The following is a 17,134-nucleotide window of genomic DNA, read 5'->3' on the forward strand; positions in this document are numbered from 1 at the left end:
TTTTCAAGCGTTCAGTTCCATGACAATATGCTCTGGAAAGTTTGCCAAGTTGACAAATGCTATTTTGCTGGAGTAATGTGGTTTTTTGTCCTGATATTTGATTCTAAATTTTATTCCCTCTTACCTGGCCTCACCTGAAGATAGTTTTTCATTACTCAATGAGCATTCGCAGCTCTCTAGTACTTTGCTCAAGTATCACTTCAGCTTGCAAGAGTCAGTAGATTTTCTGACCACGGGGACAAGAGGAATAAATACTGAACCAGAACTATCTTGTGAATCCTGTCAGAAAGCAGACATTGACACAACTGACATGCAACAGTGACAGTTGCTGACAGGACTCACTAGACAGTGATCTGGAACTAGAATCCTGGCTGATTTCACCACTCCCAAGCCCAGGGCTACTGAGGCCAATTGCAGGGGTCACTAAACTAGATAATGTTAATAAGATGGATCGGCAGCCATTTTCTTTTCTTAAGCCCAGGAGCATGCAAGCTAATTGTGTCTACAGCCGAGATCAGCTTACTCAGCACACACCACATACTGTACCAAGCTCTATTGGTGGACAGAATTGTGTACATGGACATCTGGTGGGAATCAATCTGACTTTGACTGTGATTTCCCAAGTTAAGTAGCCCATTCCCTGGTCACACATTTGATGAATGGAAATGAGGGCAAGATACCAGGGATCAGATATAGGGTGGACTTAGGATGGAGGGAGGCCCCTCCCCAAGCTGAAACTTAGTTGGCACCTTGCCAACTTTAAATCCAGCTGCCCTGCAGTGATATTATACTAAGGGTGGCCTTAATTGAACATTTTCTTAGTGATTTACTTAGAATTTAGCTGGTTTTATACCTGCTCTGAAAATCCCTCAATAAACCTATGTAAAAACCAGAGTAAATATAGGGTGAGCACCTTAAATCTGCATGGCTTTGGTTAATCATGGAGCAATCCTGGCATGGTAAAACCAGCAATCAGAAGATTAAATTTCCCACATAGGTACTGAGGATGTTCCTTGGTTGGGACTTCCAATGGGTTCTGCACATACTTTGTGTCTCCGCCTATCCAGAGACCAGAAGATCTGGGTCGATCCAGATCGATGACTCCCAACCTGAAGGTAAATCGAGCATGTTGGATGAGCAAGGGAGGGTTGGAGGGAGGGTGTTGGGTTTTAAGAGACACAAATTGGGGTATGATCCTGGGGTGGGATGACCCTGATGATTATAGGGGATCCCCCCACACATGGTAATGTCTCCTTCCTTCCTGACAGCCTACACTGCCATAGCTGCCGGGCTAGGTGCCTTCCTTCCACCTTATCCTGAAGGTCGAAATATTGCAACAGAGGTGGAAAGAGGCCCCTAAGGGGCAATTAATTGTCTAATTAGGGGCCTCAATTGGTCCAAGGGCAGACAGAATGCCTGACACCTTATCCATCTAATATGGGGGACAGGTCGGGGTGGGTGCGAAGTTCGCTTTACTTTACATGTCCCTCCACACCCACCTTCAAATACACTGGTAGCGGGACCATAAAATCACTCCTATGTTTCAGGGAGAATTCAAGGGAAAAAATTGCAACGAATAACTAACTATTGTTAAAATTCAGTTTGCTAGTGTAAGACAGGGGTAGGCAGAAATAAAGAATGTTTACTGTCTTTGTCATCTAGGAATGAAAAAGAGTCATTCAGAGCAGTTAGCAACGTCATAGCTACCAATTAGGGAAAGATAAGTTCTGTAGTGTGCAGTATTTAAGAACAATATATAGTGCAGCGCTATTTTTTTCATATCAAGGTTTAAGTATTGTCCCATAGTTAAAGGTTTTATTTTAAAACAGTGCTGATAATTGGAGATCCTCCAGGCACAACATCACAGTTAAAGCTCCTCACACGCTCTGTGGCAAACTCATTCTGTAATGCACGCATCTCAATTGGTGATTCGGAAGCAGCATGCAGATCAGCCTAGATTGAATGCCTTCTGTCCAAAACTAACTGGAAGTAGGGGCAGGATAAATTGTGATTTCATATTTGAAAAAATGGTTCATTTTCAGTTCAATACAATAGCCTGAAAATGAGTGAGCCAGCAATCTCATGAGTTAAACAGGGATTGAGCCTTATGGTGACTCTATGGAGGAAGCTCCTTATCTAGGATGGCAATGGCGGGTGCATCTAGAACACCTAGCTGCTTCGCAATCTGGGGTGGTAATGAGACCTTGCAAGTTGCTGAGTCTCCCCCTGGAAATTGCAAACAGAAACCTTTTAATGGGTACAAAATATGTGCAAAGACTTTGCCCCCACTTTGCAACAATCCCAGCCTGGACCCTCACTGCCTCCCCTATGCCCTCACCAGGTGGGTTTCCAATTCTGCAGATTGGTTGCTACCATTGCTGATTCTATGCCACTTTCCTCTGAGGGCCAGAAACATGGGAACCCCCATGATTGGGAATCCTGACCCAACCCCATTGATGCTGCTTGACTCAGAGTGGGGCAGGGGGAGGCTCTGCTACTTCCAAGATTCCCACAGAATTCCCCACGAGGTCAGGTCATGACTTTGGGAGAGGGGTGATTCTAACCTTTTGGCATTGTCCTGCACAAGTTGTGTTGATGTGCCCTATACCTCTGCTCTACTATATGACCCATGGAGCTTTCTTAGATAGTCAAAGAATGATATAAACAAGATTTCAGCAAGCGCACATTAAGAAATGACTTTTCCGTAACTGTTGTTCTCTCCCTCTTCAAAACTGAAGCTGCTTATGTCCGTGAAAGTAGGCGTCATTTTTTTCCTTTGGTTCGTAAGTTTGCAGAAGGGAATTGCCCACTCCTTACAGATAACAAATATAGGATTATGGTTCTGTTGAAAAATCTCAGTGGCAGCAGCGTCCAAATGTGTGAATATCACAACCGACAAGTTTGGCCACAAGTCAGAAGACTTCTCAGTTGTAATGGCTTTGTTAACAGTAAGAAACTGCATAATAACAACATGCTAAACAAATGGCTTAAAACCAGGCCACCGTTAGCTGCCCTCAGTGTCTCCCAGAACAATAGGGAGTATCTGCCTATAGAATACAGAGTAATACTGTGGTGGCAGTGACTAGGGCAGCTGTTGAGAGCCAACAGAATCAGTACTGCTTAACATCAGAAGACATTATTATTGGGATTCTACATGATTTAAACTACAGTAGATAATACTGGAGTCCCACTAAGCGAGCAATGCAAGACATTTTTCTGATGTGGAGATGCTTTTCTGCCAGAGGAATAGAACCAACGTCCATGCTGATATATGTATCATGATGGCCTGCAATGTATTCAGTTCTTTGGACTGATTTTAATAGGACTTATGCATTGCAGGTAAATGTCAAAATGCCAGTCACTGACTCACGTTTAAATTTCCGGAATCTTTTTATTCACAATATTTCTACAGACTGACTCTCATCATGGCCTCAACCTTATTTGTTGGTGACTCCTCCAAAAGCCATAGTGCATAAAGACAACCTGGAAAGTATGTCACAATTAATCTTTGATTAGTATGGAGTTAATTGATCTGAAGTCGTTGGGATGTGACCTTTAGCCTCAGTACACTGCTGTAGGGAGAGAGAAATGTACAAAGGTTCTTGCTCCGATTCCTATCTAGTCACTTCTGCTGGGAAGTGATTGCGTAAAGACAAGGTTTAGTTGCGATGTTCTCCAAAATAGCATGCCAACATTGACCGACTAGGTTTATAATGTGAGCAGTGGTCACCAGATGAGCTACTGAAAGCCTGTCCATGAAAAGTACCTCGACAAACAGCAGCACCTTCAGAAAAGGAAAGAGAGGGCAAAGAGGAATCCTGCCAGAGCTTCAAAAATAGAAGCATCACTGTGCCGTGCCAAAATGACACCCAGACTCTTTTTTTATATAAAAGGCTAAAATATTTTCATAAAGTTACACAGAAAATATTTTTTTAAGATAAAAAGCTACTTCAGAAAGCATTGATTTCCTACTTGGCTCAAGAGTAGCAAGTTCTCCTCTGAGTCAGAGGACATTCAACCCATACCACAACAGCAGATTATCTGGTCATTTATCTCACTGCTGATATTGGGATCTTGCTGTTCACAAACTGGCCATTGTGTTTCTTACTACAGTGGCCAGGCCTCAGAAATATCACATAGGCTGCGCTTTGGGACATCCCGAGGTCAGGAGAGACAAGATATAAATGGAAAACATTTCCGTTTCCTGTAACTGCTTCCATTCGTTCAGGCTGTTTACCGGAGCGCATTTTCTTTGTTAATATTTCAAACTGAAGGATCAGCTAAGTATGCCAAAGATTCAGAAAATTATCAAAATTCTGGATGAGTTCTGCTTTAAGGGATAAAGTTAATCGACGGTAATCGTCAAGAGGTTTATTTCATGAACTGGATTGCTGTGAATTATTTCATTGGACCACATCAGCACAACAGTGAAATATTGTTTGCCAAATGTTGACCTATTTAATTGCAGAATGTGGAAGAAAACCAACACTTTACAAATATCCTTTGACATATAAGGCTTTCTGGCTCGAACCTCTTCCACCTCTCTATCACCATGTTGTCATTTAAAGCATTTGTTAAAATCCATTATATTGAACAAGCTTTGTCCTTCTTAATATCTCCTTATTTCATTCAAAGTCCCAACTTTTGGTTACAGCTCTGTGAAGCACCCTGGGGCCATTTCTTACATTATAGAAATGGTTGTTGTTGTGGTTGTAGTCAGCAGTTAGGCCACTCATGAGTCACTGCTAGAATCTTCTGCCTGCCTGAGAAGGTCTCAAATCTGCATTTGTCTAACAGCCAATTTGTGGCTTTCCTCCCAATGCAAGATCTTTTTGAGGTCAAGCATGTTCCTTATGGTCATGGTGGAAGTACATAACTAATGCTAAACCTCCAGCAGCAGTGTCAAAAGCTTGAGCACTCAATCTGCCTCAGTGTTTGGACCTGGAGACATAAACCCATCATGGGAGGCTTGACCCTTCTTACTCTGCTCCACATAACTCTGTGAACCAATGCCTTTAACTGATAGGGTTATGCTGGTTGGATAAGCAATAGGAAGAATAGAAATCCGTGCTGATAAGCTGCATGAGTTCAGTTTGTTAAACTCCAGCAGTACCCAGGTGCACACTTTAAGCTTAAGTTTATTGATTAATGTCACAAGTAGGCTTACATTAACACTGCAATGAAGTTATTGTGAAAATCTCCTAATTGCCACATTCCAACGCCTGTTCAGGTGCACTGTGGGAGAATTTAGCATGGCCAATGCACATAATCTAACCACTTGAAGATCTCTGACTTTTGACTCTACAAATCTACATCTTAGCTATCCTGGATCCATGTAAAGTGTGGTTGATCAGTTTGTCCTGAAGGTGGGTGACAGTGCAATCTACATTGCAGAAACTCTACCTGTGTGGATTTCTAAGCAATTTGATTTGGAGACCTTTACATATAACAATGGGTGTCTGTGTCTTTCAGTCATGGCTGACCCAAAAAGCACATTTTAATCCAAAAAACCTCCAACAAACCAAGAATCAGTAATATACTCACCATTTAGCAACACAAAGCATAAACACTATGTAGGGTATGTTATGGTTTTATCATAACCATAAGTATATGCTTCAATGGCAGACACAAAGATAAGGATGTACAGTAGTGCCAGTCTGCAGCAAATCCAAGTTGTATTTTTGAACATTCATGATACACAAAGTTGTTTCCAAAATCTAAAATAATTCAATGCAAGCTATACTTCTTAAATCCACTACCAGCCACCTCAACTTTAAATAGCCAGTGGGATCCCAGTTTTAAAAGGGAAGGGTGTTGGTCTATTTGACTATATTTGCAGTGAAAGCACTTGAATTTTATAGAATCATAGAATCCTACAGTGCAGGAGGCCATTCAGCCCCTTGAGTCAGCCCCGTCCACAATCCCACCCAGGCCCTATCCCCAAAACCCCATGCATTTACTCTGCTAATCCCCCTGTCACTAAGGGACAATTTAGCATGACCAATCCACCTAACCTGCACTATCTTTGCACTGTGGGAGGAGACCGGAGCACCCAGAGGAAACCCATGCAGACACGGGGAGAATGTGCAAACTCCACACAGACAGTAACCCAAGCCGGGAATCGCAGCAAGGTCACTGGCGCTGTGAGGCAGCAGTGCTAATCACTGTGCCACTGTACAGTAAAATCCACTTATAAGATCATGTACTATAAAGAAAACCACATGTGTATGCAATTATATATATATATTTTAAGAGTAATCTAGTTTTATCCATTAACTCATATGTGAAGCAAGTATAAGCTCATTATTATGGGCAGTAGAAACATTCCTAAAATTTAAACCACCATGTTATTTTCACAAATTGCTAGCAGTTGAAAGTCAGCCTAATTGCATCATTTTGGTTTGCACTGTGTTTCAATATTGTGAATGATTTTGTTGGGAAACAACATTCGTTAAAGACTAGAAACGTTGAGGTTGACACAAACAGATGAATCCAGGGGAAACATTCATTATGAGCAGACATGCATGAGTTATGTTACTCAAAGCCTGGACCAGTCAATGTTAAACTCATTCTGACCTTGTCCATTGCTGTTCTATTTTAGTTTTTGAAACTAGGAAGCACAGTGGAAACATTTTGATTCCTTTGGGCACCTTTAACCCAAGGGTGGTCATTTGTGCGTTGATGAATATAATTTTTCAAATTCTGGAGCACATGACAGTATCCTCTTGCAGATTCACTGTACAATGTGTGATTTCCTTATTGTATTTTGAGTAGCTATATGCTTTTAGCTCAATAGATAATTATCATAAGTCGTCTCCGTGCAGACAATGACTATCTAGATATTTGTTGGCAGCGTGTAATACACCAATGTGCAAAGCTGACCTTAATTCATGTAATCTTAATTGTTTTACCATAAATACTGCACTTAACAATAGGTAGCTCCAACCACTCATTGTACAGTGCCAGACAAAAGACATCAGGTCATTCCAAATTAACAGACGTTTCAGGCTGGGATGTGGTTTGCCAAGAATGTCTGCTATTGTTTAAACCACAACATCCTCAAATTAAACCACTGTGTCTATGGGAAAAGAGTAACATTTCCGAGATTTAACACCGTCCTGTCAAATCTACAACAGAGTATCAGGCATTTGGAAAAACTGCGCTAATGCAATTTAATGAATCCTTTAAAGTAACTCTTTGCACTATTACACGTAAAAAGCCTAACTTGTAGGCAAACATAATAAATACATGCCCATTTTTGATCATTAACATGACAAGGTATACTCAACACATAGAACAGGTTTAGGATAAATCATTGATTTGAAGCTATGTAACTCAAGAATCATAGAATCCTACAGTGCAGAAGGAGGCCTTTCGGCCCATCGAGTCTGCACTGACCACAATCCCACCCAGGCCCTATCCCCATACTTCCATGCATTTACCCTAGCTCGTCCCCCTGACACTAAGGGGAAATTTAGCATGGCCAATCCACCTAACCCGCACATCTTTAGACTGTGGGAAGAAACTGAAGCACCCGGAAGAAACCCACGCAGACATGGGGAGAATGTGCAAACTCCACACAGACAGTGACCCAAGCTGGGAATTGAACCTGGGTTCCTGGTGCTGAGGCAGCAGTGCTAACCACTGTGCCGTCCCATTAACTATGATTGAAAATTGTAACTCACTTCAACTTCCCTTTCAATTATTGATTTCTAAAAAATTATTTTGAATAACTAAACATTTTAAACAATAGGAAGAGGCAAGAAAATAAAATATCTAAGTAAAGCCGTTTTAAGCAATTTAAGTCGACAAGCAAACAAAATAGAAAATAATTAGGAACAGAAAAGTATTGATGTACATTTGAGCTTAATACTATATAACTATTGTGCTTTACATTTTTGTCTAGGTGCAGAATGTAACTGGTTACCATATTTTGAAGAACGTTATTGTTCGTGATGACTAATAATTCCCGATAATGTACTCATAACTGTCTAGCATTCAAGATAACGTCAGTTCTCAAAAAGACAACTGTCATCTGTAACATTATAGGCTGCACAACATGAGTTAGTGAGCTGGTATGTGTGTGTACGTACGTGTGTACTCCTGCTATATTTAGTCTGGAAGACTAAATTAGATGTGGTGCAACCTACTTAATACAATATAAGGTGGGTTTCTGCTGCTGTCTAGTAAACCATTGTAGCCTAATGCGAGACTAATTACATGTATTTACATAAGAGAAAAACAATGAGTGAATCGATTGTTACCATTCTTATTTTGTTCCATGTTATTTATATACATGATGAGTCTGGCATGTTGTATGGTGAGTTTAAGATGTCTGGAGCCATTCAGGATCTTTGCACTACCTTCTTTCCTGTGCTCCCTTCCTGTTGCTAAGAGGCAAAATAAAGCACGAGACTCCTGTTTACAATGCTGGACCATCCTGTAGGGAAAAAAAGCCCTCTATTGCAAGCAGAGCCCAGCAGATGCATCCTGAACAAACACAAGTGATCAGGGCTGACATCAAACCACATCTGCTGGGCTATCTTGCACATGTGCAGGACTTTAATCTGTCTCAAAATTCTTCCTATCATGAAGGCTGGTCAGGAGACTACAGGAGGCCACAGCCATCTGTTACATACTGAAAGAAGACACTGAAAACACAAACTTAAGAGAAATAATGGAGATAGCAATTGCTAATTATCTACAATATGGAATACTGATGCCTGCAGGCCAGATGGGCCCACTGAATACATACAAGCCAATGGATTTTTTTATGATGGTGACAGATTTATACACTCCAGCTTTAACTGATCTGCTTGCCTGCTCCATGCTAATTTTTACTGTACAACCACTCGATAGAAAAGAGCCAATGCATTCATCCATGTTGACTAAAGGCACGTCCACAGACTATTTTAGGACAGCCCCATCAGCTGATGCACAATGTCATCACTTTTCTGTGCATTTATACTGAAAATTTACAATATAAAAGAATAAAGTAGTTTATTTATTAGTGCCACAAGTAGGCTTACATTAACACTCCAATGAAGTTACTGTGAAAATCCCCTAGTCGCCACACTCCAGCCAACGCCTGTTCGGGTACACTGAGGGATAATTTAGCATGACCAATGCGCCTAACCAGCATGTCTTTTGGACTGTGGGAGGAAACCGGAGTACCCAGAGGCAACCCACGCAGACACGGGGAGAACATGCAGACTCTGGAAAGACAGTGACCCAAGCCAGGAATCGAACCTGGGTCCTTGACGTAGTGAGGCAGCAGAGCTAACCACTGCGCCACCATGCAATCATGTATTTTATATTGTCGTGACATAGCTAATATAGTGGAATCTTTGCTATCTGCCATAATGGCAAGGACCATCAGCAGATTATAGAGATTGGCAGGTAATCAAAAGTGCCTAAAATCTTACACGTTACAGAAATATCTGAATACAGTGATTGAGACAAGTACACTATAAATAACAAAATAAGCATTGTATATTGATTTTGACAAAAAATAGAAATGCAAATTCCAAAACAAATTATGTAATGAGATGAAGTTTTGTGGGAGGCTTTGCTCTGTGCAAATTCCAGCAGCATTACCTCTAATAGTGATGTGGGCAATGCAGGTCCTACTACAGATGACATTTTCAACTAATACTCATATTAATGCTAATATTATTCTGAAACAATTCACATTTGGGCAGCATGGTGGCACAGTGGTTAGCACTGCTGTCTCACAGCGCCAGGAACCCGGGTTCAATTCCCAGCTTGTGTCACTGCCTGTGCAGAGTCTGCACGTTCTCCCCATGTTTGTGTGGGTTTCCTCCGACAGTCCGAAAGACGTGCTAGTTAGGTGCATTGGCCATTCTAAATTTTCCCTCAGTGTACCCGAACAGGCGCTGGCTGGAGTGTGGTGAGTAGGGGATTTTCACAGTAACTTCATTGCAGTGTTAATATAAGCCTATTTGTAACACTAATAAATAAACTAAAAACAACTGGCAATTTTAACTAGTCATTACTGAAATCCAACAGAATCAAAACTGCTACCTATTACTAAGTTAATTAGTGAGCTGTGAAAATGTTTTATACACACATTTCTCTAACAGCTGATTATTTTCCCAACATCATTGTTTACAACTAGCTATTGTTATTGTAAATGGTTTTGTTAGTGGAGATTTATTTGCCAAATGCTGTTATGTGTCAAAGCATCCATATGTAAGTGTTCTTTGATTGCTGATTCAGGGGGTGGAGGGATCTGACTGGCTGATCATTTCTGTAATGAACCTTTGAAAAATTGCAGATATGAACTTGTGCGGTTGACCAAATATATGAGCGAATTTTTAAAAAGCCATTGGTATTGCTTTGGGGACATAAAAGCTTCAAAGAGTTGAACAATTGTATCACAATTACTTCATGTGGAAGTGATGTGATGCTGAACTCTGATGCAAAGTTTAATTACAAGCGAATGGTAGTTTTGCCTCCGAATTACAAGTGGGAAAGTACTGGACTGACATTTTCACAGAGATGATAATTTCACTTTAATAGCCAATTTATATTGCACTGATGCTACAGTGTTAGGTGTGCGTTTCATACTTGCAGTAATGCTGCCTATTTCCACTGTATTGGAGTGAAGTGGAGGCAGTGTTCTGTGCACACATACTGACATCTAGGCATAATGTGTTGTCTATTTTGATTGTCGGTGGAATTTCTGATGGCAGAACGGCCTTTCCTAAACACCGAAAGGTGACAATTGCAGCAGCATTTCAAAACATCGCATTAATATTGCAAGAGCATCTTTTTCAAATGAACAAATTACTAAACTCCAATTTCCCAGTTGCTTTCTTTGCCTTTTTCTCTGCCAATGTTGTCCCCTCCTCCTGAAAGCTTTGCTGTGCACAGTTTCACAAGCATTAGTCAGCATCCACTACTTGGACATCAGCCTAGGCAAGGAATGGATGCAGCTATTGAACCACAGGGGAAGAGAGGCAGCAAATGTATTCTGTACCTAACACAAATTGGGCTCTTTTGCACTTTCCAGCAGTTAAGGCCACTCCAGCACGATTTTCCTCTCCTACAATCAGGGGTGCAGAGACGAATGCTTATAGTTCTACCATCATGCCAGCTGAGACCAGCTAACTACCAGGGACTGATAGGAGTGGAGCCTGGGGCTCTCTCAATGGAGGAGTCACCAATTTCTATAAAATCAACAACAATGTATTAGACGTTTGGACTGAATATAGCACAGAATGTCTCTCCTGTGCCAAACCCAAAGGTACAGCATGAATGGGGCAATTAAAGCTGAAACAGGCCGGATCAGGATATTGAATATGATCAGCCATGATCAAAACGAATGGCGAAACAGGCTCGAAGGGCCGAATGGTCTACTCCTGCTTCTATTTTCTATATCTTTCATTAGGCACAGGGATATATGTGGAGAACTGTCAAGTTTTCACTTTGAATGGAGACATGCATTCCTTGGAAAGGTGAAGAGAATTTGCTGTCAGATCTTTGATCTCAATGGCCAAGCTGCAAGATTGACAGGGTGCAGATTCTGAGCTGTGTCAATGGGGTGGCAGGAAGGCTGCAGCCTGCGGGGCAATGCTGCAAGCCGCCTGTTTGTTTTGCCTCTCTCTCTGTGCCAGAGCTGAGGCAGCTGGCGGCAGGAGACTAGCGGGGGAGTGCCGCCGGGGGTGGGGAGGGGGAAGAGTGCCGCCAGGGGTGGGGGGAGTGCCGGGGATCAAAAGGGGGCCGCCACTGACCTCGGCGCTGCTGCTGCTGGCCAACAAGCAGACTCCGCCAGGTCCTAGCTCCGCCCGACGCCCTGCAAGTTCCCACTGGCAACTCCAACCCAGATAACAGGCAGGCATCCTGCACCGGCGGCTGCAAAAGCAACCAATTGAGAGGCTCTCTCAAACTATCGCACCATTCAAATATAATCAGATCCATAGGCAGAACGCTTCAATTCATATTTAAAAACTGCAACAACAATAAAAAAAATCCTCCACTCCCAAGTACAGGAGAATTTAAATTCCTGCCGGTTTTCTGTTAAATCTACTTTTTAAAAAATCATCTCAATAAAACAGGAAACGAAACATGAGCTTTCCCAGAGTGAATGACATCCCAGATGAGGCAGAGCAGAGGAGGCTGGAGCAGAAAGTCTAGTGTGTGTCTCTCTCTGTCTATGTCTGTGTGTGTGTGTATGTCTCTCTGTGTCTGTGTCTATATGTCTCTGTGTCTGCAAGTGTATCTGTGTGTATGAGTGTGTCTGTATGTGTGTGGGTGTTTGTATGTGTATCTCTCTGTATGTGTGTGTGGAGTGGGAGAGCTGCTCTCACTGGGACCAGGGAGACGTGCTCCACAACTCCTCCTTATCTGACATCTTTCGCCGCAGGTAGAGTTTGCTGAGGATTCATCCGCACCCCCAAACACATCTTCCTGCTCACATTCAACCCCCATGACCAAACCAGAGAGAGAGAAACAGAAATCTTAAACAATGTCTTAAACACTAAACCCTGCCGCCTGTCTCTCCATTGCATTGGGGCGCTAAGTATATACTGTAAGCAGGAATGCGTTTGAAGTGATATCTCGCTATAAAATGTAATGCTGCAGCTCGGAGCATTCAGGAATCTACAGAAAGCAGAGATTGAGGTGCCTGCTTCTGATAATGTATCCACTTCGCAATGACCCTAATCGCATTTTCAGCACAGCTCAGTAAAGATCGAACTCTCTGTTCGCACAATCCATGCCAATTAAAGATCCAGCTCACTGCAAATGGTCTGTCAATTCACTATCCACATCATATTGTGGGGGAGAAAGCCCCCCAAAGGAAAACGTCGCATGCTTACGTGTTAAAATCATCGTTTCCAGCTTTCACATCAATGTACAACTCTGACCAGAGGACAAGCTCACTGGCTGGTCTGTTTGGCTTCTTCAGTAACCGATCAAAAATAAAACCTGGTCGCCCAAATTGGGGAGAATAATGTCCTTGAAAACTTGAATGTTCAACAATGTTCTTGGTTTTTCAAAGTTGCTTATAAATCATCGATGCAAATCCATATTCTCAAGTCCCAGGCGGGACTTTTGTGTGTACCCGAGGAATGCTGGAGTTTAACCCCGTTCCAGCACTGGTGAAATAAAACTCTGTGTAAATCTGCCTTCTTTCGCACAGAGGCTCCGAAGCGCTCACATTGCCTCTGATCCGCAGTGAGCGCAGTGCTGAAACCCAGCAGAATAGCCACTCCTCCCCAGAGCTGCAGCTACCTCCCACCCACACACACACAGCCACTGGCCAGCCTCCCAAACCACACACAGCACCACTCATTCACTGTATTACTGTTATAACACAAACAACGGCAAAATATTATAAGCCACTATGCTAAATGCCCACATTCCACATAGTTTATCACGTCACCTGCTCGATTCGGCCTCTGAGAACTGTAGTTCTTTATTTCCGAGTCCAGCAGAGTGATTTTAATCTCCCTGTTCTCCCCGGGTCCGCACGGTTTCCTCCAGGTGCTCTGGTTTCCTCCCACAGTCCAAAAATGTGCAGGTTAGATGGGTTGGCCATGCTAAATTGCCCCTCAGTGTCCAAAGGTGAACAGGTAAGGTGTTGTGGCTATGCCAAGTTGCCCCTTAGTGTTCCAAGATGCGCAGGTTAGGGGGATTAGCACGCCAAATTCGTGGGGTTAGGGGGATAGGATGCAGGGGAGCCTGGGTGGGTTACTGTTGGAGAACCAGTGCAGACCCGATGGGCCAAATGATCTCTTTCTGTAAGGTAGGGATTCATAGAATCATACAGTGCAGAAGGAGGCCATTCAGCCCATCAAGTCTGCACTGACCACAATCCCACCCTCCCCCATAACCTCAGGTATTTATCCTAGCTAGTACCCCTGACACTAAGGGCCAATTTAGCAAGGCCAATCCACCTAACCCACACATCTTTGGACTGTGGGAGGAAATTGGAGCACCCGCAGGAAACCCATGCAGACACAGGGAGAATGTGCAAACTCCACAAACAACGACCCAAACCGGGAATTGAACCTGGGCCCCTGGCACTGTGCCACCCATCATTCTATAAGTGTGTATTCACACACCCACTATTCTGAGATTCTATGTATTTCAGGCAAGAGCACAACACAATGTTTTTTATATTCTTATTCTTTTATGAGATGTGAGTGTCACTGTGTTGTCCATCCCTCATTGCTCTTAAGAAGTTTGATTGGATGCTTGCTTTACTCAATGATTGATTCCATTATTACTGTTTGCTACTGCACTGAGGGAGTGCCACACTCTCCAGGGTACCATCTGTCGGATAAGGTGTTGAGTCTGTTTTGCTCAGGTAGATAGAAAAAATGCCATGGGACTATACAAAGAAGGGTGTTCTCCCCAGTCTCCTTGGCAATATCTATCCCTCAAAAAAATCACAAAATCACAATATCTGGACATTAATCTGGTTATTGCTTTTGGGACCTTGCTGTGCACGTATTAACTATTTCCTATGTTACAACAGTAGCCACATGTTGAAAACATTTCCTTGGCTGTGAGACACTAAAAGTACAAAGAACAACAAAGAACAAAGAACAATACAGCACAGGAACAGGCCCTTCGGCCCTCCAAGCCCGCGCCGCTCCCCGGTCCAGGATTGAATCCTGAATCCAGGATCCCCGCCCAATTTTCCAGCCTATCTACATACCAATATCCTATCCAGTAGGGAGCGTGACATTGGAAGGAGGTGGAGAAAAAGAACACAAAGTTTAATGATGTTAACTAAAAGTCATGGCTGGATAAAACATCATAAAAGAAAGGGAGACTATTCTGGGAGGAAATCTGAAAAAGATGTCTCTCCATGTGATGGGAGATAACACTCGAGGGCGACCACTCTCCCCCAAGAAGAATCTCAGAGAAAGGTCAATGGACAAACACAGCAGCCAAGATGGGAATGCCAAATTTCAGTAAATGTGTTGTGTCACAGTAACAGTTAACAGGTAAAAGCAAATTATTGCAGATGCTGGAATCTTGAAACAAAAACAGAAAATGCTGGAAAACCTCAGCAGGTCTGACAGCATCTATGGAGAGAGAACAGAGCCAATGTTTTGAGTCTGGATGATCCTTCGTCAGAGCTCAGTCTCAAAATGTTGGCTCTATTCTCTAGCCACAGATGTCGTCAGACCTGCTGAGTTTTTCCAGCAGTTAACTGATGTTGCTCTGGAGGCAGCAGTTGGACAATGGTAACTATCACATGCTGTATGCAAGATCCCTCTATCTATAAACAACACCCCAGATGATCTACTTGTAATATATGTTTCTGTGATAAGGAGAGGAGTTAAGAACATTGGGTGTGGATGGAAATTTTACTCAATTAGCCTCTGAAAAGAGGACAGACAGGGTTATATTTTTTGTGAAAAATATAATCATATCCGGCTCAGCACAGAGTGATTAGTAAGCTAATCAGTTATGGGATGGAATGTTCACTCCTTGTTCCTACTATTTTGGTTGGAAACGATCACACAAAGGTCTTCTATATTCTATGCTCTTAGCATTGTTCATCCATTGGGGATAATGGCATCCTGGTAATGGTATTCAGTAATCCGGAGGCAAAGGCTAATGCTGTGGGAGCACAAGTTCAAATCCCACCATTGCAGATGGTAAATTATAATTCAATGAATAACTCTGGGATCAAAAACTAATCTCTGTTATGGTGACCCTAAAACTAGCAGATTGTTGTAAATTCACTAATGTCCTTTAGGGGAGGATATCCGCCATCCCTACCTGGTCTGGCCTATATGTGATTCCAGAACCATAACAATGTGGTTGACTCTTAACTACCTCTGAAATGGCCTAGCAAACTACTTGAGGCTGATAATGCAGTATCAATCTCACATGAAACATCACAAGTTCAACCAACAAATCTGGACCTAATGAGGGGTTGCTTAGAGACAAAGAAATAAACACTAGGCAGATCATATCCTCTCACCACAATCCCCTTCCTTCACAATTCAAGTCAAACCCAGATCAAAATCTTTTCCAGAAAATAATCACAGGAGCCATTTGAAAATCACAAAATACTAGCCACAGCTACATGGTCAGAGCTCTGATGAAGGGTCATCCTGACTCAAAACATTGGTTCTATTCTCTATCCACAGATGCTGTCAGACCTGCTGAGATTTTCCAGCATTTTCTGTTTTTTTTCCTTCAGAATATCTTCCTGTTTATGGAGTATTCCCTTGCTTTGTTTGCCCTCTCCAAAGCATTTTCTGGATTGAATTCCATTTGCCACTTCACTGTCCACTCAACCGAATCATTGATATTATTCTGGATCGCCAATTATCCTCCTATCAACTCCACAGCTAATTTTTGTGTCATCTGCAAATTTCCCAATCATGCCACCCACATTTAACTCTAAATCATTAATATTTAGAACAAACAGCAAAGGCACCACCACTGAGCCCTTTGGAAACCACTGGAAACTGTTCCCATTCTCAAAACATCCATTAACAATTACCCTCTGTTCCTGTCACTCAGCCAATTTTGGATCTAACTTGCCACTTCTCCTTGTCTCCTGTGAGATCTCATTTTTCTGGCCAGTCTGCCATGTGGGACCTTGTCAACTGCCTTTCTGAAATCCATGTAGACAACATCCACTGCACTACCATCATCAATCCTCCTTATTATTTTCTCAACAAATTCTATTAAGTTAATAAGACATGATCTTCTCCTAACATGCTGCCTATCCCTGTTCAATTTGTGCCTAAGTGGCAGTTTATCCTGTCTGTCAGAATTGTTTCCAATAATTTGCCCATGACTGAAGTCAGACTAAGCTGCCTATAATTTTCTGACCTATTCTCTCAATCTTTTCAACATTCATAGACTCCAATCCTCTGGTACCTCACTTGTATCGAATGAGGATTAGAAAATGATCCTCAGAGCATCCATTATCTCCTCTGCAGCTTCCTTCAATAGCCTGGGATTTAATCCATCCAGTCCTGGCAATTTATCCACCTTCAAGAATGCCAGTCCCCCCAGTACTTGTTCTCTCACTATGCTTACTTTATCTAATATTTCACACATCTCCTCTTTAACTGGAATGTCTAAATCATCCATCTCTTTAGTGAAGACAGAGACAAAGCACTCATTGAGA

General features: G+C 42.4%; 1 protein-coding gene across 4 annotated transcripts in view; it reads right to left on the bottom strand.

Annotated features, from left to right (window-relative positions):
- The window catches only part of dlc1 (DLC1 Rho GTPase activating protein), a 476,263-nt gene that overhangs the window by 33,050 nt on the left and 426,079 nt on the right, over window positions 1–17,134 (bottom strand). Inside the window, exon 1 of one of the 4 annotated variants that reach the window (XM_078217521.1) lies at window positions 12,843–13,182. The exons of the other annotated variants lie outside the window; for them this stretch is intronic. Within the exon in view, the coding sequence (XP_078073647.1) occupies window positions 12,843–12,855 (13 nt within the window). The 5' untranslated portion in view covers window positions 12,856–13,182. Of the gene's footprint in view, window positions 1–12,842; window positions 13,183–17,134 lie in introns of those variants that run through there. 4 annotated transcript variants of the gene reach the window in all.

This window comes from Mustelus asterias, chromosome 1, assembly GCF_964213995.1.
Source record: "Mustelus asterias chromosome 1, sMusAst1.hap1.1, whole genome shotgun sequence".
NCBI lineage: Eukaryota > Metazoa > Chordata > Chondrichthyes > Carcharhiniformes > Triakidae > Mustelus > Mustelus asterias.